General features: G+C 39.5%; 2 protein-coding genes across 5 annotated transcripts; both read right to left on the reverse strand.

Moving 5' to 3' along the window:
• Positions 1-10,497: 10,497 nt before the first annotated feature.
• Positions 10,498-16,005, reverse strand: oacyl (O-acyltransferase like). Its single transcript, XM_053339487.1, has 15 exons — positions 15,927-16,005; positions 14,747-14,880; positions 14,567-14,645; positions 14,345-14,480; positions 13,997-14,197; positions 13,493-13,701; positions 13,292-13,394; positions 13,078-13,179; positions 12,811-12,976; positions 12,647-12,726; positions 12,375-12,485; positions 11,578-11,701; positions 11,280-11,466; positions 10,711-10,853; positions 10,498-10,602 (listed from the first exon to the last, which is right to left on the reverse strand). The coding sequence occupies exons 1-15, from the start codon at positions 15,991-15,993 to the stop codon at positions 10,498-10,500; spliced, it is 1,947 nt and encodes a 648-aa protein (XP_053195462.1). The 5' UTR covers positions 15,994-16,005.
• A 2,288-nt stretch (positions 16,006-18,293) lies between these two features.
• znf532 (zinc finger protein 532) lies at positions 18,294-25,188 on the reverse strand. 4 transcript variants are annotated; one of them, XM_053340117.1, is made up of 8 exons: positions 22,840-25,188; positions 22,260-22,441; positions 21,200-21,376; positions 20,317-20,479; positions 19,900-20,196; positions 19,656-19,768; positions 18,906-19,044; positions 18,294-18,797 (listed from the first exon to the last, which is right to left on the reverse strand). In XM_053340117.1, the coding sequence occupies exons 1-8, from the start codon at positions 25,186-25,188 to the stop codon at positions 18,294-18,296; spliced, it is 3,924 nt and encodes a 1,307-aa protein (XP_053196092.1). The 4 variants fall into 4 exon arrangements, with proteins under 4 accessions (XP_053196092.1, XP_053196093.1, XP_053196094.1 ...); XM_053340118.1 differs by lacking the exon at positions 21,200-21,376; XM_053340119.1 differs by lacking the exons at positions 20,317-20,479; positions 21,200-21,376; positions 22,260-22,441.
• Between the last annotated feature and the right edge of the window lie 2,110 nt (positions 25,189-27,298).

Raw genomic sequence — 27,298 nt, forward strand, 5'->3', positions numbered from 1 at the left:
GTGAAGAATGTGTGTTTACATGCTATTTATTGCTTCTTGTAAAATACGGCAGCTTGAAAATGTGTATAATAGAAAACATGTTTAATATTCCTTACCTTCTTTTGGTGGGACTAATTTCTGTTTGACCACTTCACTGTACGCCTTCCTACGAGGTGCTGCGACGTCTAATTTGGGTACTTGTCCCTTTGCCTGGATAGAAACATCTGGCTTTGGTAGTTTAGACTCCAAAACATTGACAATCTTCCCAAACTTATTCTCTGACAAGCGTCGTCTTTTAATGACATCATCAGCTAGAGGACTGGTGAAGTTTTTTGGCTGGTGGTTTTTGTGTTCTGTATGATGTGGTAGTTGTTCTGCCTGTGCGGGTTTAGCCTCTGGCTGCTTTTTCTCAGTGCCATCTGAGTGATCACTGTCCTTTTGAGGTTTCCCAGGTTTAGCACCCAGCTTGGACTCGAATATATCAATCCTTCCTTTTGCAGTCTTTGGTTTTGCTCCATTCTCTACTTCAACCAGCAGCTCCCCTACACTCTTTACTCCTGTTGCAGTCTGACCTTGTTTCTTTTTCTTCTTGCCATGTGGCTTGTTTGTAGCCTTCTCAGCTGCCACACTAGTCTCAATCACCAATTTGTCCTCCTTGTCCTTAGGCCCAGCTGCTGTGTCCTGACTGGTATGATTTTCTCCAGGAGTTTCTTTCTGTTTGCAGGTCTGCAGGGTTGGGACATGGTGAGGTAAATTCTCCTGCTTCTTGGAAGCCTGAGCACCATGATAAAGACTGGTGGGTTTGTCTTTTTTGGAGCGCGCTCTGCCCTCTGAGGTGGTCTTGTGAGTTTTGTGAGGCATCTTTTCAGCTGTATGACTCAGCTCAGCCCTGTGTGATTGTATAGCTGTGGCAGTTGATTTTGCAGTACTGGAGACAGATGTGTCATTTAAGTCTAAAGTGATGAATGCAACACGTTCCTTTTCTGAGATCATGCAATGATCTGCAGACACAACAGCCAAGTTTGATAGTTCTCCACTGATGTCATTAATATCTTCAATAATAGTTTTTCTCTCGATTTGGAAACACTCTGCAGTGTCACCAGTGTAGAAGACCAGTTGTCCCTCTGGTGAAGATTTCTCAGCAGAATCTGTTGTATTTTTCTTTTTATGAATCAACTCCTTATCACTTTCCAGAGATGGTGTGTCAGTAATCCCATCACAGGTTGTCCAGAGATGACAGGGTTGTACTTGATCACAGCTGAAGCCTCCGTTGTTGTTGAGAGACCCTTTGGCACAAGTTTGATCTCTGTCCAGACTTGTCTGACAGATAAGTGAAGAGCTGATAGTGAGAGGAGCTAAGGGCATAATAAACTTAGGGCTCCCCCACAGTGGCTCCACCTGACGTGCTCCGTCAAGGTTTGCTGAAGTGTCAGACGACACGTGTGTGGAAACATTAATATGCAGATCAGGTTGTGTAGACACACCTGGCACGTGTGAATTTGTCCAAGTATGTGTGGGGAGGAAATGAGGGTCTGTCGAATCTTTGGTTTCTTCCCCATCAACCTCGGTTGGCCCACAGCTCCTTGTAGCTTCCTTCTTGAGCGGCTGGGAGATACGGTTTTCCTTTTTCACTTCACACACTCCATCTCTGAAGGGCTAATATGTAAATGGATAAATAAATAATAAGTTAGGTAATTTTAAGAAATGTAATATTTTTGAGACTGAAATATTTATTCACAAGAATTTAAGAATTAAATCTTGAGTAAAAGACTCTCTTATTCTATATAGACGGTAATATTATATATGTATTATGTACTCAGAGTATAAGCAATAATATCACTGAAAGGGTAATATGTTAGAGGTAGACCCTGCATACATACCATTTCAGATCTCTTTAAAACATACCTTTCTATAGAGCCACAAAGCAGACGTTTATGAAACACCATGCTTCTATATCCAAGCCCGCAGTCCATAAGTCCTGCATGCAACTAAAACCTACAGTGCCAGTGTTATAGACTGGACCTCTAGCATTTACTTGAGTACCTAAGCCAATGAAAAGTGTCCTAGGCCTGTGGACCTGTAGGCGTCCTGATCCTGGGTTTTTAAAGGAGATGCTATGGGAATGGGTGTGTTAAAGGGTGCACATGAATAGAGAGAGCGAGAGCAAGGGAGGGTCATGTTTCAGTTCTCAGCTGTGCTCTCCTCTCACCCCTCCACCCTGACACGCCACGGATGCATGCTATTATCATTGAACTCTTAGCTATTATTAGATGCCATTTATGTCCATCTGAAGTTTTCTACTCAAGCACTCACTGTTTTCTCCAGCACACACGGCTGTCAGTCTTTGAGATCAGAGCCAAAGGACTTATCCACTAATACTGATTCAAACCTGGGTGACGGTTGGCGGGTGTAAACTGAATGGCTCCAATCCAAAGCAAGGTGACAATACTTGTGAGTCCTCATGTGTGGGATTGACATTCATGGATTAGGCTCTCTGAAGCGCTCCACGTACCGTGCCTCCTGACTGGCTATCAATACTGTAGGTATGACAACACTGACAAGGGCAGGAGTGGGAATGTCTGTTATAGCTATGGCCAAAGCACATGACTGATGTAACTGTTGGCCAGCACGACTGATGTGAAGGTGATTGCTGTTATTCTCTCTGTCATGAAAGGTGAATCTTTCCACTGCTAACTCTCTAACTTGAGTGAAAATGTTGCCTGTAATGTGAGATTGAGTGTATGTGTATGTGTGGGACCAGGAAAAAACACATCCCCAAATTCTGTTGTGAACTATGTACACCAAGCACAGTATGCACCTTTACCTGTCATACACATTTCTAAACTGTACAGGACAATAAGCCTAAATTGTGCAATACCAGAATTAATAATCAATAATACAAATCATCTTACCTGTTCAGTCATTAGCTTGCCTGGTGCAATTTGCTCCTCTAAGTCTGAATCCTCTGTTATTTTCAATACGATTGGAACTTCATCATTGCTGATGAAAATGTCTGACTCCAAAGAGTCAGTATATCCACAAAAGTGAGAATGATCCAAAACAGAAGAAGAAGTAGATGGTGGGATGAGTGCATCTGCATCTACACCATGTCCTGCAGGTGAGGCCAATGTAGCAACTGATGAAGCCATGGATGACTGTTTGTGTCCATGGCATGAAGAGTTCTCAGCCTGGCTCTTGTGGATTTTCGCTGGCTCCTTATTTTCTTGTGTGGAAAGTGTTGAACCACAGAAGGATCCAACACTGTGGGTGCTCTCTCTGTCTTGGAGCTCCAGTCCTGCAGCATTAACACACAGAGAGAGACAGCTCTGCCCACAGAGGACAAAGCTCTCTGGAGGCTGATCCTGGACACCCATTTGTGGCTGCGTCTGCAACTCCTGACTCTGCTCTTCTGTGGATGTCTCTGTATCTGTGTGAGTATTTACCTCTGATAATACCTGTGTCAAAGCATCTATCTCTGCCCCAATCTCTGTAAAGACTGCTGTGATGTCCTCTGGTGGAGCCATGCAGATCCCAGGCCAATCTGAGAGTGCACTTGCCCAGCTGTCCACTGACGACCACATCTCAGCTGGTTGCCCCCAGCCTTTGGTGTCATCACTGGACCAGCCAATCCTGTCACTACCATCAGGGTTGTAACCTGAGACTTGTGTCTCTCCTGAGGGAAAAGATAACTCACTGATAACTGAGAGCTCTTCTTGCATCACAGAATGATCTGTCTTGTCCAAAACATCTCTATCTCCCTTATCCTCACCTGCCAGATACTGGCAAGCATCCAGCCACAGCTCGATGGGGCTGTTGGTTTGCCTTGTTTGGGTGGTAAAACCACTGACCTCTGCTTTCCCTTGTCTAGCATCATTTACTGACATCAACCCTGCTGCTCTGGCATCCACAGCAGGTGGTCTTAACCCTGTCCGTTGCCTCATGTCTGACTCATGGTCCGCCATAGTCCATACATCAGTAGAGCCTTGATGGCATTGTGTCACTACCTCTGCTGAATGACACGTCATCACATGTGTATCGCAGTCACAATCTGCTTCTTTTCGCTCTGTTTGTAATAATGACGGGTATTCAGAACATTTAATCTCCTGGCTATCTACACTTGGGCTCAGGATGAAGTCCTTTGTCTCACTTTCAAAGATATAAAGCTCTGACATAGGTGCTATTCCTGTATCACTCTCTAAACTATCTGACTGATGTGATAACGATCTTAATAGATGCGTGACTTGACTGTATTCAGAGCTGGAGCTCGGGAAGGTCTCATTGACAGGCTGCTCCCTCAAACTCTCTGAAGATGACATGGCTCCAAAAAGTTGAGGTGTAGTATTTTCCTCTATCACAGGAAAGGAGAGGGTTGATTCATGTTCAGTGTAAATCTCAGGTGACGGTGGAATAAGGTCATGTGAGAAGTGAGGTAAAAGAGGTACTGGATCTGATGAGCTTAAATAGCCATGAACCCTGAAATCATCATCCTTTGGCACAGGCTCTGAGCAAAGTGAGAAACAGTCTGACATCTTATAGCTGGATGATAAAGGCTTCACACAGTCTGAGTTCGTGCTTTTCTCTTGAAAGAGGCATTTGGAAACATTTGATAAAGGATCAGTGGATTTGTCAGTGGGGTCTGAGAGATCTGACACAATCTCTATTCCTGTCTTGTATGCAGACTTAATATGCAGAGAAATATTGTCTAAATCCCTAGTTTGACTCTCTGTGACAGCCGGTGGGGACTGTGTTTGGTCATCTATGCGAAGGAGTGACAGATCCATTGGGACTCTGTGGTGTGCTGCTCGAGGAAATTGGCAGCAGAGAGACTCCGGCTGTCAAACAGCAACTTCAGGTCGAGGTTTGAGATGAATGGAGCAGGATTCTGTGCACAGTATCAGCTTGTTTAGGCTTGGTTCTGCTGTTTCCTCCCTCTGTAGCCTGGTGTTTTTTGATTCAGTATATCTGCAAAGTAAAGCATGACATGAAAAAAACAGAATGAAAAACAACATTTTACAACTAAAATGTCAAATTTCCAAGGTCAAACAATCGAATATGATCTGAGCTGGTGATTCTGATTCAGGCTCCTGTATATTAACAACCCAGATCTGAAGTACTTGAAATAAGGCCCACTGTCCCCCTCTAGCTGTCACTTTGTGTGGCATGTTTATCTTGGCTGCAGGAGATACCCCCTTTTTAAATAGCATGTTGCCTCTATTTTAGAAGCTTTTAAAGGACACTTGACATACCTTATCAACAGGAAACCTTCCTGTTGTTGTGACTTTGTAGGAGATAAAAACTGTGGTGTTACCAGCAGCACACCACACTCTCCATGCATTAGATAGTGTGCGATTCATGTAAACATGTTTTTGTCCTTTTTGTTCCTTTCCAGTAGAGTAAATGTTTACCAGATGAAAAACACAAGAATATTAAGTTCACATGCCTGTAGTTGTAAGTAGTCACCCATTACAGAGAAATACTAAATGTTAAATATATTCATAAGCTCAAGCGACTATGTGATATCATAAGATATGTGACTTAAATCAAGTTTCAGTTTAGTTGCTGTAAAACTATGAAAGGCTCTTCTTTCAGCTTTTATTGGCCATAAATAAAGAAACTTGTAATTCATTCATCAGTCTTCTGAGTTACATAAGGGATTTCTAAACAGATACTTTGACGCACACTTGAAAGCAAATTAAAGGCAACCTGATTCTAGAAATGTATGAAACTATGGGACAGAAATGTGGTCTGTGGAGGTTTCTGTGATATAAATGTTAAAACTGTATGTCCTTAATATTCATGATATTCTAAACTAACTAAACCTAGTTTGGTAAAAGCAGTCAGATTTTTACTTACTTACTAAGAATCATACTGTTAAACAGGGGCAGTTATTATTTTAAAATGGTTTGTTACCACAATGAAGATACACTTAATGAGTAATACTAGTTATGTTTCTTAATATTTAACTACAATTATCTAGGGACATAAAGTGTCTTTCAAACACAAAGGTAATGTGCTTTTAAGATAGCACATTGTCCATTTTGCCTGCTGCATGCAACTTGACATTCATGCAGATGCCTGATATGAAGTGTTGACGGCAGGCTTCAAAACATTCAGCCCGATATACATGATTGCAGGACGAGAGCTAGTGGCAAAGACACTGGAAAAATACCAGTGCATCTTTCCCCATGACCTGCATTTGTTGCATTCCTGCTGTAGTGAAGGACACCTAGCCGAGCCCATAAGCCTGACATGTTTACTATGAAACGCACATCACAGCTTCTGCAAGGCTATTGATAAACACCCTGAATAAGTACTTTTTTCACTTGATTTTACCTCATCAGTTTACCTCAGTAACTTTTTCATAAATCAGTATAATAATATATTGTACTAAACCACCTTAACACTGTCCAATTTTACTTTTCCATTAATGAATTAATTTCATATGTGAAGTACACTGACCCATTCTTAGATGATTAGGCCGTGCAATTTATATAAGAAAAAAGAAACCAAAATCAATCCTGCTGGTACAATTGATTAGTGCATTAGGTAGGACTTGATCTATATTGACATATAAATAAAATAAAGCTGTCAGCAGCTGTGTGACTGAGAGCAAGAAAATGTAACTCGATTTCATCTTGACCGTCTGTGCCAAAATAGATCCATCCTCAGCCACACGACCCTCAAAGAACCCACTGCACCTTTAAATGTTTTGCATATAAATGACTTGCTCAAAAGATGTGTAATAAAAAATAATAAATAAATAAATTATAATGCAAGTGGTTTCAAGATTCAAGTAATTTTTAAATCATTCATACGGCTATAACTGATGCAAACAGATACTTATTTATATTTATCAAGCTGGATGCACTTGTAAATCACTTTATGGGATAAACTTAGATATCTGAAGTGTATCATGTGTAACATGCAGAACTGGAGAAGGTGTGTTTGCGGTGTTGTAAAAGAGGACACAAGCACATTTGACAACATTTATCAATCTCAAAGAACACCTCAAACAAATGTCTAAATGTCTAACAACAACTAATGTGTCACAGATGAATGACACGTAATAAAAGAACCATCAACACTTAAGTCATGAAAACAGTTGTCTAACCCGCAAAGGGGATTTCCAGCCATGCATGTAGTACGTACCCTTTTCATTGCCGTGGGGATATAGACCTATGATGTAGGACTTCAGTATGAGTTCAGGCAGAGCCGGCAGTCTCGGGGTGTGAGTCTATTTTTAACTGTTGTCCCCCACAAGTACAAAGTCGGTTACCTGATCTTGTAGACATGTGCCGATCTTGAGCATTTACCACTCGATATCTATATTTACATGTTGTTTCAATGATGGCCTACTTTACAGATTGACTCTTACCTTCATCAGTGTTTAATTTGACTGACGGAAGTGACTTTTTTGACTGTTGCTAGTGAGAGAAAAAATAATCAGAAATTAGTTAAATGTTTATTTCACTCCTGGCTGGACAGCTTTTTTTGTTTTTGTTTTGTTCGTATAATTAAAATTTGTTGACGACATTAAGGGTCACATTTCCAGCAGCATTAACACACCTCTTGGCAATTTACTTTTGTCAGGGGCCTAATCAATCTAATGAGTCCAGATCTTTAATTTTATGGAAAAATTATTAATATTAAATAAGATGACCCTGGTGTGACAGTGATTAAATGTGACTTTGGTCCTCTCATTTAGACAAATCACTTATGTTATAAGCAGTGAACACTAATCCCTAATGACATAAATGGCAGGTCAGTTTCCAATAATTCAAATGGTCCATTGATTTCAGTTTAGCTGGAAAGTGATAATGATTGTCATGATGGCCTGTATTTCTTTTAGTTGCTGAGTGTCAGTGACATTAGATACTTCCAGCTTTACATACATTGAAGTCACAAGTCTTTGAGGAAACGCTTTCTAAATGTTGTTTTATAATCGTAGTGAAGGGCAGTTTCATAACCAAGAATAATTTATGTCTGTTACATCATTGTTTCTATAACAAGTAAGGGGGAGCTGATACTTTTACGGCTGTAAAATCATCACATTATAAATTGTGGTTTAACAATAGAGACACTTCAATAAAACAGCGATGCAACAAGTGTAATAAAACAACAACAACAACAATAGTAAAAACAGAAAATAGTTTTATGAGTGTTTTTAACATTAGAACACCGATACAGCTTCTACTAATGTGGCAAAGCAATGTGTGAAGTCACTATTGTTGTCAGAATTGGGTTTTATGAATGAATACCTCTGGCACACACACACACGCACACACTCTTTTCATGTCATTATGTAACACTTAATATCCCTGCATCTGTTCTTGTGGTGCTTTGTAAATCTACTAAGCAACAGAGGGAATATTATTGGATTGATGGTGAATGTGAGCGTGAGTTATGTGCTTATTTAGACTTTCTTTTTTAATGAATTTTTCTCCAAATGTAATTTAACTTATAATGTTTTACGTCATTGTGGCTGACCTTTACGTTCATCGAGTCACCCAAACAAGACTTATGTAAAGTAGAAGTTGTTATTATATAGCTGTTAAAGGATATACACTGTGTGTGTGTGTGTGTGTGTGTGTGTGTGTGTGTTTGTGTGTGTGTGTGTGTTTGTGCGTGTGTGTGCATGTGCGCATGTGTACTTGTGCACCCAGTGGTGTGTCTCAGTGGTTTCTTAGAAGCAACACTTTTACGATATCTGGAAGGAGCAGCTGATGGGTTGTAGATAGCGGTTGGGCTGTTGGACAACAATAAATCAGCACTGAGATTTTATTGCAAGCCAAAAATAATTAAAAAAAATTAAAAAATAGGGATGCAATAAGATATTTTATATATTTTGGATGTTGGTGTAATTATGGAATTACAAAATATAAAACATGTGTGACAGCGTGAGCAGCTGAAAGAGTTGTAAAACATTTAAAAACGCCCTAACAGTCACAGACATGTTACACTATCTTGAGCATGTTGTTGTGGGGTTTGAGATTGGACGTGGCCCCGTGGAATCATGTAGTCATGGAGAGAGAAGTGTCCTCTTACCAAAGCAAGATATATTTTTACACTGTGTTGTTGCACAGTGCGGCTCATCCTGGCGTCTGCCCTCCTTTCCCTTAAACTCCGTGGACAAGGGCAGGTGGAGAACGGTGGTGTTGTACATGTAAGAAGCGTGCGTCACAGCCACGTTTTGTTTGTGTGGGTGCATGAGAGACGTGGTTCAAGGAGGCTCAAGGCAGGGATGTCATAATAGCCAAATATAAAATACAAATCACATCTTTGTTAATTGAAAGAAATACCAAACCATTTCTGGCATTACTCTAACACCACTGAGAACATAGTAATCTAACCTATAACATGAGTCAAATGAGCAAAGTGAGTTCTGAAACTGGAAATTATGACTAAATATTATGGGTGAAATTTTATAATTTTGAAAAATCTCCGTCCTGTTTTCAAACATATGTAGAGGATTTTTTTATAAACCTATACATGTTATCAATGCAGTTTTCTTGATTGTGATGACCTTGATTAACTTTTCTAACCCAGAAAGAAATTGGTTTAAAATTCAATATACACATTAAAAATAAACACTGTAATAAAACAATCAACAGACAATCAGAAATATTGTCCACACATGACAGACATCCACAGTAAATAGTGCACAACACTTCAACTCAGAGCCCAAACACATTGGCCTGATGGATGGATCTGAAGCTCAATGAACAAAATGTGTTGTGGATGAAGTAATAACTATATAACTATAGGTATTAACTTACTAATTATCTATAAGTAATAAACAGCAGCAGGATTAAGGTATTTCTTTGAGGCCATTCACCAAACATTACTCAACTCTATAGAATGTGCAACGTACAACAGTGCACATGCCCCACATAAGTCGAGTGCTGAACAGGAAATGTAACTGAGAGTTTTTGCGTCATAAGAAACTGGAAACCTTTGTTATAATCTCTGTGGCTGAGTCACTGACACTTGTAAATTCTGATTCACTGTCATGGAAAGTGCAATTAAAACATGGCCTGAGTGATCGCTACACTCAGAAATGTTAAAAGGAAATGAAGGCTGGCAGGGGAATAAGATAAGCCTAGGGTCAGTCACAAGACAGCCAGTCTGTAATCCCCAAGAGACCAGTGCTTTACATGTTTTGCTGTAATCTCAGTGCTTTCCTTAGATCATAACCAGTCCTATAGGAAACAAGGCAGTCTGCCCAGTTTCTCCTTAATTATTTGGCCCTGCAATTAAACTGTAGGTACGAGACATTATATTGTTTTATCAGCAGGACTTGTTGGATATATTTGTGAAACCATTAACCCGAAAAACAATTCAGATTTGCCCTCTGCAAGCTGGTAATAATAGTGGTTACTTGATAAAAATAGTAACCGTTAGCAAACCACTTTAAGAATCAAATAGGTTTATTATTGGAACAAGGGAACTGGCAGAGCTTACAAGGCACAAACAGACAGACAGTATAGGATTTGGTATGACGATAGCTGAATGTTTCTTCTATGCACTGCTCCATTTTAGGAGGAGGTAAGGCTTCTCAACCAGCACAGTAAATACATAGCTCACCACAAATGTGAGCACCAGGTGGCCAAGGAACATGTACATCTAAAAAAAAGGGGATAGAGAAACACAGCCAAAATAATGGTAAAATCTTAATTATACCAACATTAGTCTTAATGAAATGGAATGAAATTGGCTGTGGAAAGAACTTACAAAGTTGATGTCTGTGTAGTGGATTGGGGTCTCTTGCAGGCCAATGTAGAGGATGATGAAGACAGGGTGTGTTAGGTAGCAGGCAAAACTAATGTTGGAAAGAGGAACCCAGAGACCGAATGACAAGAGGCTCTTAATGAAACCTGGAGAATGAGAGAGAGAATATGACAAATGCTGGAGAAAATGTAATGATATGTTTTGCTTTCATGTATAAAAGTCTAGTCTTAAAGAGATGCGCAGATGTGCTACCATTTATATTTGTATCTGTATTTATTGAACCAAGCCATTATATAGTTTTTTGTATACCGTAGAGAAGTAGGCGAGGCTTAATACTCTAAATTGTCTATTATTTTTTATCATATCGGCATTGCTATTGTTTAAGTATTAAATCATAAAATACCATGTTAATGTAAATTAGGGAAAGGGAGGTGGTACCCACTTGTAGCTGATATATCATTCAACAAGACTTTTTCAGAAGTCTAATGCATTCAGATATTTTTTTTTAAGTTTTTGTATTTTTAAATAACATTTTCTGAATATGTTATTTGGTCTTCCTGCTCTTGGTTTACCTCCGTAGCCCTCCTCGCAGGCCAGTATGATCCAGGTCACAGCCAGAGCCCAGAGTGGTCTGTGCAGTCCCTGGTAGAGGGCATGTGGTAGCGAGGGATAGGTCGGGGTCTCCCTGAGGATGTAGGCCAGTCCAACCAACACAGCCATGAGAGACAGACAGCCGACCCACCCAAGTGCTGCCTGCCACTGGAGCAACCGCAAGACATGATGAGAACATAAGTGTGGCTTGATAATATCACAAAAGAACATAACTGTATGTATGTTTTCAAATTTACTCAAAAATGTAGATGTTCTTACCTTTTGCTTTAATAGCCGATCTTTCCTTGTAGTCAGGTATATTCCAGTCAAGATTCCTATTAAAAACGGCCCATATCTGGTGTAGGGCTTCACATAGTAATACAAGACGTAATGCTCAGATGTCCTGCAATATAAATGAAAAATATTTAGCTGACATCTTTTATTCTGTTTCACAATATATTTGAAGTACAAAGTAAAACATTTAATTGACAGCTGAGCCACTTTACACTTCGACTTATCACATCTCTCCCGTTCTCAGATCTTTACACTGGCTTCCTGTATGCCAAAGGATTGATTTTAAAATACTGCTGTTGGTTTTTAAAGCACTTAGGGGAAAATACATTTCCAGACTTCTCAGAGCATCAGGGGCATGTCTGCTTACTGTCCTAAGAGTCAAAATGAAACTTGGAGAAGCAGCGTTCAATCTCTATACACCACACATCTTTAACAAACTCCCAGAAAAATTTAACCACTGCTTTTTGTTAAATTAAATACGGGACTATTCATTCATATCTCACACTGCACAGTAACTGCACTATAACATTTGTTCTCCTGTTTAATCTGTTACTTTACTTATTTATTTTACACCTTTTAAAACCATTTTACGTCTTTTTCATTGTCTTTTTATATTGCATTGTGTTTCTTTTCTCAATGCCTTTTATGTTTTTTTGTAAAGCACTTTGAGTTGCCTGTTTGTTGAAAGGTGCTTTACAAATCAACCTGCCTTGCCTTACTTTTCATATATGCAGTTCCTAAGCTGCTTGCATTAACACTAGATCACCATCACTGAGTCTTACAGTGTAGACGGCTGGAAGACTGGCAGCTGCAGAAGTGCGGTAATAACAGCACCAGCCGCAGTGGTCATCAACAGGAGACCTCCTGCCACAACTGAAAACACACCTCGGTTCCTAAAAATTAACATAAAATAGGATGGATAAGATTACAACACTTAGCACTGTAATGGTGTTTATAGTGGTGGCCCTGATTTAGACATGCATTTTGAATTAAGTAGAAATCTAAGGATTAAAATGTTGCAATATTAAAATCATATGGAAGCATATGAACATACAGTCTGTACAAATAGACCAGCAGAGGGGTGGTGGCATAACACTGGAAGTCAAGAGACAGGTACCATGTCCAAGGAACACACTGGGGAGAGATTGGGAAATACAGTGTTAAGAAAAATTGGTCAGTATGGAGCTACCATATGTCTAAATTACTGGTTAAACTTACTATCTCATGGACCGGGAGGAGATTGCTAATCAATAGTAAATTAGCCCACCAGTACGTCTTACAGTCCATCAATGTGTCGATAAATGGGAACCAATAGGGTCCCCATTGGACCACAGAGATTAGCCCAATAGTTAGACACATAATGAACAGATGCAGTGGTTGAACCCTGTAGCAAAGGAAAGACAAGAAACACTGGTTTAAGAATTTCAGACTTAAATTAGGTTTTATTCCCACAACAATGACACAGATTAGACCTTTTAAACATACCTTTTAATCCTCTTGAAGAGGTACTCGGCCACCAAACTGGGACTCAGTTTGTCCTCAGCTCTGTGGATGGAGCCCAGCAGAGACCTGGCACTAAGCAGACCCCTGAAACACAGAAGCTGCTAGAATTGGCGACTTAAAATTATTTATTTATTTAAAACAATTTTTTTTACAGAAGTCCACCACTGATTTAAACTTCATGTGGTTTCAGTCTCACCCCAGCAGTAGGAAGGTGTCCACAGCCAGAAAAACAGGTCCACTAATGGTTAAAACATACAGAGGGTTTCTTTCAACTGTTTTCCTCCAGTTTTTATAGTTATCTACAATAGAGAAAATGCGATGTAATATAGTATGCACATAAGTAATTAAATGAGCAGGTGTCAGTGAGTCTTTGTAGACAAGAATAGCTCTGTCATACCCAGATTGTTTATTACAGGGAACTGTGCAGAGTGTCCACATATAATCCAGAACAGGCTGAGAACACGGATGCCATTCAGGGAGGAGTAGCCTCCTCCTGGGATGGATGAGGAAGTGCTTAAGACACCCTGGCTGGTAATCTGTAGAGAGAATGCCTGAAGGCACCGGTGCACACAGCTCCGAGGAAAACACAGTGATCTGTCCCTGGTGCTGTCTACAAAAGAGGTTATTCAGTGAGGTAATGTCTGAATATAAACACCATCCGTTAAAAGAGGGGTTTGGCAGCTGCACTGGTACTTCACTGGAAAAATAATCTTGTAAATTTGCAGTACCTTGATATTTGTTTATTGAATATTTAGCTATAGGTCTATCATGCCTCCATATTTTAAGTTTATTTTACTACACTCTGTGGATGATCTTCCAATCAGAGCAGAGTATCAGGCTCATCTTCATTATCTAGCAAATATTTTCAATAAATGTGTGTAAATTCATCAATACATTATACTTACCATTTTCTTCTGATGTTCTACTATTTATTTCACCACTAGAGGAGCCATTGGTCTTCATGGTCCCATAAGGGTTGAGTCCAGAGTTTAAACAGGAAGACTCCACTGTTGGACTGACCTCTCTCTTCTGTTGCCACCTTATTATAGCTGTGAACAGGGTAGCAGCAAGAGGAATCGCTACCATTATGCAACACACAAACCTGCAGGTGTAAAGACCAAGATGAAACATTCATTTTTTAAAAGACAAAATCCAAGTAAGAGATGAGATGAAGCCCTGAGCACTTTAGAGTTACAAGTAGTGTGCAGATAAGACAGTAGAGAAGGTAAACTCCCAGTTAGACACCTACAGGCAGGTGACATCTGATGCATCGGGTGCAATATTGTTAGACAAGCAGTGAGTCATGATCATCTCCTGAGTAGACTGATTGACCAGGATGGGAGGTAAAGGAGGAATAAGGGACATCTGACCAAACTGAAATCTCCCTGTTAAAAGGAGAACAAGTCATAAGTGAGACAAAACACATGCTGTAATGACTGAATTATACTGTAATTAATCCTAAGTCACTGACCATGCAGCACCAGCAGTTGTACCTCCTCTTCCTTGCAGGAGTCAGGAACACAAATACCCACAAAGTATTGGATTGTTCCCTATGGGAGTAAAAGCACTGCTAAAGATTTCTCTGTTGTCACCTGTGATCTAATTATCAAGATGTTATTTCATCTCATACAATTGCAGTTTTTTTTGTTACCTGCCTAAGGAACACTTGGCAGTACTTTCCAGAGAAGGTGGGACTGTGGGCAGAGTGACACTGCTGCAGCAAGCCAGGCTGGTTGGTGTTCCCTCCTTCAACATTGCTACCCATCTTCCCAAATGCATCATACACTGACACGACACACATAAAAGCACCCCAAAGCAACACACACAAGAGCAAATGAGAAACAATGTAACTATAATTGCAAATTAAGTGTATTATCTGCTTCCATGATTAAAAATTTTGTTTTGTGTTCAAAATTACATTTAAACTTATCACAGATAAAACATTTCTCAAAATTTTGTCAGACCTGAAAGTGGGGCTTCAAATGTATTTTTCAATTTATGTCAGTTACTGAACTTTACAATACATGTAATGGATGAAACGTTAAACATAAAATAATACTCAAAAACTGAAATTGATTTCTTACTGAAAATAAATATCACAAATTTGAGAAAGAAATCCTATTTTTACTCATGCTTATGTTTTTTGGTAACCAAGGCAATTCAGGGCTTCCTCTCAATCCGAAACCACTTCAATGTCAAGAAAAGTACAAGAATATTCTTTATATCACATGTAAATCATCCACTTTTTAATGTCATGGTTGAAGCCATTTCAGCCATTTTCAATAAGTTGCCTCAAATGAGTACAACAGCGCCCCTCAGTTGCAACTGCTGGTCAGTGTCAGTGAGTCTGTGTGGTCAAAGGTGGTATTGCATCCTCACTGAAGAGAAGGCAGATAAAGTTACTTGATTAAAAGTACAAACAATCAAATGCGGTAAAGGTGATGCCATCCTTAACTGCAAATCTGGGAACAGCGATGTCTCTGGGAATCAACTAAGTAGTACTATCTAGTCAATTTTGAAGCCAGTCACAACAAACAATAGAAAGTAAATATAATTGACATAATGGAATGGTACAGCAAAGCCTTTAGATTTGTTAATGTTGTTGGTACCATGACTCAATTTCGTCCTATTTTATTATTTCTTTCTTTAGTTGGCCTGTCTGCCTTTGCTTCTGAACCACTCTATTGCTAAAATCAGAGCTTTTTCTTAAGCGTTAATTTAACTGGAGAACAGCTGGCTCCTGTAATTTAAATTGTCCAGAACCTTCACTGCTTTACTGCAAATGAACAAATGATTACAAAGTAACATGAAAAAGGCTTTTAAACACTTACTGAGAACAGCATATTCCTCTGGCCTGTCCTGGTTAATTTCCCAGAGGAAAGTGTTGGTATCCATCATACATCTTTCAGACACATTGAAAGCCTGGGTTTTTTCCTGCACTGCGCTACACCCTGCAAACAGAAGAAATGCCACCCAACCCAGAGCCATTATAGGACTGACTACATCTATTTGGTGGAGAAGGTGTTTTAAATAACATAAGAGGGGACACGTCATTAAGAATATATCTGCATGAAATTCATTTCACGGGCTGGATTGAAAACCTACTCTGACAACTGTGGATCGTCCCCACCTGTTTTTCTACATCATGTGCGAAAAGGATTTGGTTACATGAAGATGAGAGGCTAACAAAAAGACACAAGCTGTGATGTCGTAACAACATAATTAAAGTGGAAGGCTTGATGATGGCCACCTTTAAAGACAGTGACCACTTTGTTGACAGATGTTTTTCAATAATATATTTGATCTTGTCTGTTAGTACGGGGCACATTCAAATAGCCTTAAATAGCCAACACACTGGAAGATATCATCTATACATTTTCAGACATAAACCCCCCCCCCCCCCCCCCCCCCACACACACACACATTTTTTCTCAAGTTATAATAATGAGTCATCAGACAGTACAGTAGCTGAAATAAATGGGTTTGGCCACTAGAGGGGGGTCTTGTCCTGAAAACCAACATAAAGGACCATGACTTTTTTATGACCAACAACAGGAAGGGACAGACTTTATGATGCAGTTCCTTTTCAATTCTTTCAATTCAGGGGAGATAACTGCCATTGTTATACACGAGGTGGATGATAAGTGCACAAAGCATAGGACTTAAAGCTAATTTATTTTGAGGCGAGTTACAGGTGACCTGACAAATTTAAGTCTAATATTTACTCTCACCATCTACACCAACTCCTGAAGGAAATGCACAGCTTTTAAGCTGCTAAATGTTTCACCAGCGAGTTGTTAACTTTGTCTTACAGTGAATTTATCAAAGCGTTTTTTGCTAAAAACAAACAAAATAGAGAGATAAATGAGAGCGGTTATACTGAACCACAATCACAAAACAAAACCAAAAGCATAAAGAAAAACTACAACAGTGAGCTTAATGGTAACGGCAGAGTGGAGTGATAATTCTCTAATTGTCTTCCCTATCATTATATATCATCATTATATAGTGATTTAATCCATTGGCTTGTAAAGATATTGATTTGTGCAGCTTTAAATAACTATATGAGCATGAGCACAAATGATCACGAGAGGATTTCTGTATATTTCTCTGTATTTCCATAGGAAGAGCTGATGTCTCATGTGCAGTCGACATCAGATCTCGCCTTGGCAGGTTTGACCTTTTATTGACATAAAGAACAGCATTGTACACAAGCATCAGAAATGTCTAAAAATAACAGCAGCAGCAGCAGCAGCAGCAAGAAACATTCTAACCAACAATTCACAGACTGCTTCTCACATGCAGTTTTACAGCGCAAAACAATTAAAGTCATACTGTTGGAGTAGAAAAACTTGTTCTACACTGTTCTAAAGTGAATGATGGTTTTTAGAAATGCTCGGAAGAAGGAAAGCGTTCGAAAACGATCTTGAGCTGGCTTTCTTGTGCCAAAGTTGTTTACTGAACTGGGTTGTCTTAGTCTCATAGACAAGTTTACATTCTTTAGATTTTTTTCTTCAGTATAGATGTTTTTCCCAGTCAATAAACATTCATTATGAATTCACATTAAACCATAAACTGAAGGAATGTAAAAAGTAAAACAAACATTGTCCTGAAATGGCAGTCGTAATAGTTGTAATGTGATGTGAAGAGACTGCTGTTAAAAGAAAGGCAAGTGCTGTGTATCTTATATTTTAAATATTCAGGTAAACAAACACTTTTAAGCGAGTTGTAATCACTAAAAGTCTGCCACACATATATATATATATATATATATATATATATATATATATGTTTTTCTTTCAGACATTCGTTGGACATTAGCAGCATTGTAAATTCAGAACACTGCTGACTGTATGAGGATTAATCCCATTACAATTATATCCATACATTATCTAATCCTAGTGAGAAGATACCAATGGAAAATTGATAAAAAAGATCTATTCAAAGCCTATAGAAACATCTATGTGTATACAAAAAATCTATCTTGTTCAGTTCACTTAAAGACACATAAAATGATTTTGACATTCTGTATAATACATATTTTTGTGTTTATATTGTATACATATTTTAGTACGCTACATGTACATTATGTATATATACAGTATAGCCACAGCCAATGGAGATACTGTAGGTTGTTTACAAGTTTAACAAACTACAACATTTTGCGTTTGATGGAATGGTTGAAAAGTGTTTTCCTCTCACTTCTCAGCTGCACTTAGTCTCTTTGACTTTATGAACGCCATCCCATGTGTCCTCATGTGAGTATTCAGGTTTCCCTCAGTTTCAAAGAATTTCCCACACACTTTACATTTGGTGTTTGGTGTCCCGTCATCGTTCTCATCTGTAACATCTAGCTGGTTCTCTCTTTGACTCTCGTCATCGTCTTTGCCCCGCCCGTTGTATCGGGTGAGAGCTTGCGGCTCCTTCAGCCGATGGACGATGAAGAGGTGTCGGGCCAGTGAGCGGTGGGATGTGTAGCAGAATCCACACTCCTGACACTGGTAGGATGAGCCATCAGACTTGTGCTGGGGAATGTGCTTGTGAAAAGCGCCAATGTCCTCAGTGGTGAAGCCGCAGACGGCACACTTGTGAACTTTGAGGATATTCACTTTGAGCCTCTTGAGTGGCTGTGAGTCAGAGCCCCTAGAGTGTAAGCCTGGAGACCCCTCATCCTCTTGTGGCTTCCTCTTGGGGCTGAGGGTCTACAGAGTACATTAAAAGGATAGGTTAGAAATGACATCAGAGTCATGAAATTCACTTGAAAGGTAAAGTGATTAATTGAATGTCTGTAAAATGGTGTACCACAATACCGTTTCCTTGGCAGGTGAAACATCCATATTATCGGAGTTTGCAGTCTTTCCCTCAGGGTCTTTGACTCCATGCATCAGCTGAATGTGTTGATCCAGCAGCACTCTTTTAGTGAACGGCTGACTGAGAGCTGGACAGTGCCTATTAAAATGCAAAATTAGCAATTTATAACTGCTTGCAAGCTGATTTTTGTCTTATTTTATTTGCATGCATGATTTTCACTTTGAAGTGCACTGTATGTAAGCTAGGTGTAAGACCCGCCGTATGTTTTTTTCACTGGACTTTTGTTCTCTGAATCTCTGCAAATATGTAATTTGTAAATTGTGACTGCTGCACGGATTCATTGTGTACCTCTTAAATGTGAAATATTGTGGTCTGCTGCGACGCCAACTGCAATTATGGGCTTATTGATATGTAACCCCGAACCATTACTTCCTTTTCCACCTCCTTCAAAAACACACTGGTAACCAGATAACTAAGATTCTTTGAAAGTTGAGGACGACAAGGAAGCAAGAACTGATCAAATGTGCTGTATGGCAACATGAAGCTGCTGTAAAAGTTTCATCAGACACATCTTGGCAATGTTTTACTGCAAGAGCAGTTTGTGTGCTTGCTGATTTGTCCACCACTCGTGCATGTATGAGAACATGATTTTTGATTTGATTAATTGTTGCAGAAAGCAGAGGAGGTTGTGGCTCATAGTTTGGCATGGGGACTACGCAGACCCCCTGAGAATCAGTATGTGTACTCACGGGCAGGTGTAGACCTTGCGCAACCCCTTGTGTTTGAGACGGTTATGTCGGCAAAGACTGTGGGAAGAACTAAAAGACTTGTCACACTGTCGACATGGGTGCTTCTTCAGTATCTGAAATGCGACAGGGAGAATGCATTAGATACCTGAAACAAATGCAGTTATGGAACGTGTTGTGTGGTCCCTCAAGAAAGACCATGTGACATTATGGACACTTCGGTATGTGAATGGTTTCAGGCATTCACCTTGCCATGGTCTCGCCTCATGTGAGCCACATAGACCTCCCTGGAATTGAAGAGGGTATTGCAGTCCCCACATGTGTATCCCGACCCAGGAGTATTCTTGAGGTCAGTTGAGCTGTTAGTTTTCTTTAGCTTTGTTTTTTCTCCCTTGTCATGAACATTGACATTTCCTCCATCTTTGTTGTTATTAACGGGGCCGTTGCTGTTAGAGCTGTTTAAATTAGTAGGCTTGGTGCTCAGAGGGAGGTTGATACCCAAGTTTGGTGGACCCTCGATGGTCTTCAGGGTCCCATGGATAGCCTGGAAAGAATCCACACAAGTGGAATGATAGCGGAACAGATTCATTAATAAACTAAGCTAGGATATAAAAAGGTTTGATTAACAAGAGTGCCTAGAAATGATTTGGCTTTCCCTGCATACCTTGATATGGTCCAACATGAGCTGTTTCTGGGCGTAGTGCATGGAGCAGTCGGGGCATTTGAACACTGAAACTTTATGGTTGACGATGTGCTGGTCGAAGTGTGTGTAGAGCAAGGACTGCAGAGTGAACACAGTATCACACATGGAACATTTATGTATCACCCTGTAAGACAGAAAAACTGTTTAAAAAAGCATTCTGAATTTGCTTCAAGATACAAGAGACTGAATTTATTTTCTAAGAAAAGAAATGTGAAAACGGAAGTGTTGTAAAGAGATGTATGTATGTGTATGTGTCTTTGCACAAAACATGAAGTCATTAATAAACAGTTAAATTTATCTTTATCCAAATTTATTGGACAATCAGTGTATCACCTGATGCCTGTATGTCTAAACAAATTTAGTTTTAGGGGTATTGGAGTATTTAGAAATACATGGTTCAGTTCATTGTCATCAGACATGCATTCAGCTTTAAGCTTAGAGCAAGAACACCTGCACCTGAACATCTGAAGGTGAAAGGTTGCCATGTGGAAAAAACAAAACCAAGTAAATCCTCCATGTCTAAAACCCACAAATCCTGCTACTGATGAAGCAGCAAGGATGATGAAATGAATTGGACATGGGTGTTAGGTTACATTGGTGTTTGGTTTTGTGAAAGGAAAAGCATGTAGATTTGTGGTGACATGTGTGTGGGCAGTTGACAATTCTGTGAGTAAAATGTGTGTGCATAATGTATGTATGGCATTATGTTTTTATTTAAATACTTAAAATTAATGTAGTATTAGATGTGTATTTCTAAATGTGCAATACACTTGTCTGAATTCTGTCTTTATTTGGTTGGTGTTGCATTTGCTTTTGAGTGTACAAACAGTGTGTGAAAACGTACTTGGGCTCTCCTGTTTTCACCCCTGGATGCTGTGTGTATGCATGGGAGTGTGTTCCAGGCACAGATTTGAAGGCCATGGGGCAAAGAGGACATTTATAGAAGACCTCACAGTGATTACTCTGGATGTGGGACTTAAGGGTTGCAATATCAGCGAAGATCACACTACAGTGGATACAGCTGGAGGGAGAAAGGAAGGAAACAGAGGGCAGAAGGAAATATGTGAGAATTTGCAAAAGTCAAACTTAAATGAAATTTTAACTCTTAAGTCAATTTAACTCATTCCTCTGACAGAAGCACTTTGCTGTTTCTAATTTTCTTGTATAATCTTCTCGATTGGTGATTTATCTTTCATGTAATGATTTCAAACTAGAAAAATAAATATTGAATTTCTTTCACTTTTTGTACACCATGCCTAGTTTTGAATTTCATAGTTAAAGTCCATAACATTCTGCAAAATGAAATTACAGCTAAAACTGACGAAATGTCACACTTTTAATGTCAAATTGCCATGCTTGAGTCACTCTGAAAATATCACTAACAGATAAGAATGCAAATATATTGTACCATTGCAAATTTTAACTTTGAAACAAGATTTCTTAACATTTTGGTAGCCTCTATAATTGGAGCATAATTGGTCAAATACTGAATTTTCAGCTTTTAATGGCTTACATCTTGGGTGTCTCCTTATAGAAATTGTGACAGTCCATTTTTTCCCCAAAAAAAGTTTAATTGTGAATAATATCACTTTCAGTGATATGTTATTGTCAGAATGAAGCAAACCTAATGGAATAATAAGTGCAATTATAAAATGACATTGTAAGTGGCACTTACAAGCAAACGCAAGACACATTAAAGTCAGAATATGGCCACTTACACTTAAATTACAAAGAAGGAATACTCAGAGGTAAATATTCTTCACTGGTTTTATATCAGATTTGATTGGACACTGGATGAAATATTTTTGGAAATTAAAACGGAATAGATTTGTTTTCAAACATTATATTGAAATCTGAACACAAGAGCATATTAAAAAGCAAATAAATATTTTGTCATGACCAACCGGTAGCCGACTCTGCGGGTGTAATGCAAGCAGTTCTTGGTGACATGGGACTGGAAGTGGACAGAACGGCAGCTGGCACCACACTCGGGGCAGATGTAAGGAGACTTGTGCTGGTGGATCCGCTGGTGTGACAGAAAGCTGCACTGATTTGGGAGAAGCATTTGGCAGATAGTACAGGTTTTCTGTAGGCACAGAGAAAAGGTGATTTTCAAAAAGCATGTTAACATGGGTGATCATTAATCTAGAATGATTGTACCCAGAATATGAGAGGTTAAACTTTACATAAAGGATAGTGTTATCCTCATATCCGCCACATAAAGTTAAAGGGTCAGGTCAGCAAAATCACAAAAACATATTTTCTTACTTATTGTGGCGTCCACATAATCATTTTGGATGTATGTTAATTAAAAACATCATCACTAAAACTCTTTATCAACAATTTTTTTCTAGAAAGAAAAAACATCACATATATATATATATATATATATATAGAATAGACAAATGGATACATTCCCATTTGGAATCTTTAAAATTTAATTAAACCATAATAAGTAGCAGTTCATGCAATACATATACACACCTGCCCATTGGACTCTGGTGCTTGTTGATAGTGCATGGCTAACGAGTTGTCATCCTGGAACATTTCATTACACTCCAAACACTTTAGGCTGTGCCTGCAGAGCTTTGATGCATCATCCTCCAAGGGCATGGCTGCCACATGAGGAGCACTACATGGAGCCGAAATTACTGTAGTTTGAGACCCACCACCAGCAACTTTCCCTGGGATTTGACCAGCGGGTGCCTGTGCTTGAGAGGTGGAGGTAGTGGTGGTGGTGGTGGTGGTAATGCTGGGTGGTCCTGATGATGTGGTTATCATCTGATCTGCAGGGATGGGTTTTAAGATTAGGTGCGAGCACTGCATGACAACTCCTTTATCCTTGTGCCCCCTGGCATGAGACAAGAGGCTACATTTGTTGTAGAACACTAGACTTTTGGCACAGTGGTTGCAGGTGACCTCGATTCGCACGCTGCGACGTTCATAGTGTTGGGTCAGGCTCTTTTCAAGAGCAAAGGCATCTCCACACTCTAGGCACTTGTAGCCACGAGAGGGTAGTGAGATACATGCTGAAGTTGGTGGAGAGAGGTTTGGGACATAAACAGGGACGGGATTTATGCTACTCAGGACTTTATTGAAGGCATCCACTACAGAACTTTGAGAGCTGGTGAACACTTGAACCCTAGAGACTTTCTTTGAGGGCTGGCCAGCAAGAATTTTATGCTGTTGTGATTGTTGATGCTGGAATTGTTTAGAGGAGGACAAGGCCCGCTGGAGATCACAGGCAGCAGAGGACACAGTCTGAGGCAGAAGATTGAGGTTACTAAGATGGACTGTCTTTGACACTAGTTTGGCATTAGCCAGGCTGGAGGCAGGTACCATGACAGTCTGTTGCTGGATAGCATTAGCTGCTTTAAGAATGGCACTGCTGGCACTTTGCACTGAGGCAGCGGGGATGACTGTTGCTTTGACTGTGGTGTTGTTAGCTAGCTTCAAGTTGATGACTTTGGAACCGGCAGTCTTGACAGCAGAGACTGGCAGGAAGGCTGTTGCCACAGGTTTAATAGTCATCTGCTTGGTGATTTCAATTGAAGGGCCTCTACTGGTGGCTACTACTGTGGTTGGCAAAGAGGACCTAGTGGGAGAAGAGAAAATTGCACTGGTGGTAGCCAAGACAGATGTGCTATTGGAACTGTCTCCTCTTTTCAGACCCTCAAGATCAAACTCTGGGAGGACTCGTGTGACTGTACGCTTGATTTGTCCGGTTGAGGTCTTGATTGTTTTGATCCTGACCTTTGGGATGACTGGAGTGGTGTCTGTGCTTGAGGCAGGAGAACCTTTACTAGTGTCACCTTCACTGGTGACACTAGAGGGACTGTCTGGTTGTCTTGAAAGCAGTCTTTTTGCAAACTCCAGGGCTGACTCCTGCTCTTGTGGCTTCTCTGGAGCTTTAGGATTTTCATTTGCCTGGATGAATTCTTTCTGTGTTGTAGGAGAATCCAAGTCTGTAGCACTTGCCTTTTTGGCACTGAGGGCTGCTATGGCTGCTATACAAGAGGAAAGTTTTGCAGAGGACTTAGTTTTGATCTGGGAGATACTGCACACATTACCAACCCCTGATGGTTCGCCAGCTTCTTTGCACCCCTGACTTTGAGATTTGAGTACAATTTCCTTGGGTTCCTCCTCAGGCAAACTTGATTGAGCAGTGCTATTAAACTTGGAACCTCCCAAAGTGGCATTGTTGTTGTTTTGGTCTGGTTTTAGGTCTCCGTTTGCTGTGGGCTTGGAAATATTGTCCAAGGATACAGGAGATTTGGGATTCTGCTCCTCCTTCTTAGTAGTTGACCTAAAGTATGCCTGACTGCCCTGCTTCTCCACAGGGTCATCTACCTCAATCTTGTCATCATCATCAAACTCCTCAGCACTTGAGATAGGACTGAATTGATTTAAGGTAGATGCTGAGTTGGTAACTGGATGTCCATCCTCCCTGGGGGCTGTCCATCCATTTTTCTTATAATGAGTACCAGCTGGTAAGGTTGGCAAGAAGCTATTATGAGGTCCATTACCAATACTAACAGAATGGGGGTGGGGATGGGAGTGGAAATGAACATCCTTCTCTGATGTGGTAACACCATGCTCACTGGTGTCCATGTTTCGAATGTTCTTGACAATGACACTCACACCAACGTCATGTCCTGTTGAAGAATTGTGGGCGTCATCTTCATTGGTTGTCACCCCACCACTGGGTTGCTTGAGCTGACTATCATGGTCATCGTGGTGGCCAGATTCAATAGCAGCTTTAGGATCTACCATGTCGGGGATGTCGAAGGCCGCCAGCAGGTCATCGAAGTCTGGCGTCTTCATATCTCCCATGGTCCTGCCCCTGCTCTGATGAGATCACCTGGAAAACACAGATGAAATTGAAGAATAATTAGTCATGTACTGTAAGTCACATTTAAAAAAAACGATATGTAATAATATGATGTGTTCATCAACATACGATGCAAGATATTACATTTTTTAAATTAAACTCAAAAACACAAAAACTTACTTGTGTTAAGTTTGTACTTGATTGGAGTAAGAATGACATAGTGATGACAAACTGAATTTAAGGTAATCAGATTTATATTGTAATTGCTTACTTTTGGTCTTGTATAAGATAACGGTTGTACAATTGGTTTATTTTGCCTATAATCAACATAACAGATCTGACTTATTCATTAGTCTCTGACTAATATCACCATAATTTGTCCCACATGTAACTTTTTCTTTTGGTTTCGGGAAATAACTAGACAGTTCATGTTGAAAGCAGAACTTGCTTAGGTTTACGGCTATTTTACTATGATTCAGTTTATTAGGCTTTTAGCTGTTGAGTTTTGATGATGATAATCATTGAGAAAATTCTTAATTTTGGATGATAAAAAATATAAATAATCCTGTCTGGGCTATGAAATAAAAACAAAACATACAATCATTTTTCAAAGGTGAAATTTTAATTGAATTTCTGATGATTTGGTGAGGGAGGGTGAATGTGCATTCCAGTCATAATAAATTATTAATAGCACCACTCATATTAACCAGACTGCAGACTGTGGACTGTAGTAGAAAGTAGCTGCTCAACATATTTCTTAAAGTTGGGAAAATGCAATTTGTGAAGGAACAATTACATGAACTAGAAAATGTTGCGTTCTGTTGAAAGCATTATACAGTATGTTTCTACTACTTGTACAATGTCACCAGTATTACCAAGTTAGAGCAATATACTAAGGAAATTGTCAGTGTTATTGTATTATGAAAAAAATGATTCCTGACAATTTAAATTCATAAAGGTGGTCTCTAATATACGCTGCCTGGCCAAAAAGAAAAGTCGCCACCAAAGAAAAAGTTCACACACTTAGTTGGACCGCCTTTAGCTTTGATTACGGCACGCATTCGCTGCAGCATTGTTTCGATAAACTTCTGCACATAAATCTTATGACATTGTGACTTCTAGTTGTAGTATGTTATCGCAAATTAATAATTAAAATGATTATATTGTGACATTATACTGATTTCCAGCTTTGGTAGATGTTCACAATGTTGACTGAGATGATAGGCATAGGATTTAGGAGTACTTGCACATTTTCTAATTGTTGCTATTCGGAAAGAGGCTACATAATTCACTATCTATTGTCAAATTTGTATGTACCTGTTTTTTTTAAATTATGAAATACAGTATGTGGTGATTTTAGGATCAAGAACTCAAGCTTTAGTTTTGCAATTTCATGTGTTACCATATGGTGTGTCAGTGTCCACATACTGCTCATGCTATGAAATGCCAGTTTAACCATGACTGCTTTCTGATGCTTGATGTTTCTTTTATGCACGAGCCGGCAGAGCTGAGCTCTCTCTCCTCACTCTTCAAATCAAAATGAGCAACACACTGACGAAAAAGCTCCCTTGAAAGAAAAATCCAGCTGATGTAAAGTATGTACATACAAGTATGTACAGTTTGTCCCATTTCTGCCACATTACTTATTTTATCAGATAAAATCAGAGAGAGAGAAACACTGGGGAACCATACTTAAGTCTACATGGGGAGTAGATGTGACATTTTCATGACGTTAAATGTAGGTACTCAACAAAACAATTTTGCTCTTCAATCACAACATGATTCGCATTGCTATAATTAAAGACATTATATCGGGACCAAAAGAAACAATAGTACACCAGTGTGATAATTAAATCCATTTTTAATTTTCTTGAAAAGTGATTGATGGCAAGGATGGACATCATGTCCTAACTACATCAGAGTGTTCCTCCTTCAGAATATTATATTTTATGATCTATAATCAGGAGAAAGACAGGTCTGGTGTAAATAATTAACACAATAATATTAATTATTTATGAATGTAGTTGCAATTTTGAGTATTTTTCCTAGCTGGGGACACACACCAATATACAATACTTTAGCTAAATGCATTGTGTAATGTAAATTGGACAT

The sequence above is a fragment of the Scomber japonicus genome, chromosome 19 (genome assembly GCF_027409825.1).
Source record: "Scomber japonicus isolate fScoJap1 chromosome 19, fScoJap1.pri, whole genome shotgun sequence".
In the NCBI taxonomy this organism is placed as follows: domain Eukaryota; kingdom Metazoa; phylum Chordata; class Actinopteri; order Scombriformes; family Scombridae; genus Scomber; species Scomber japonicus.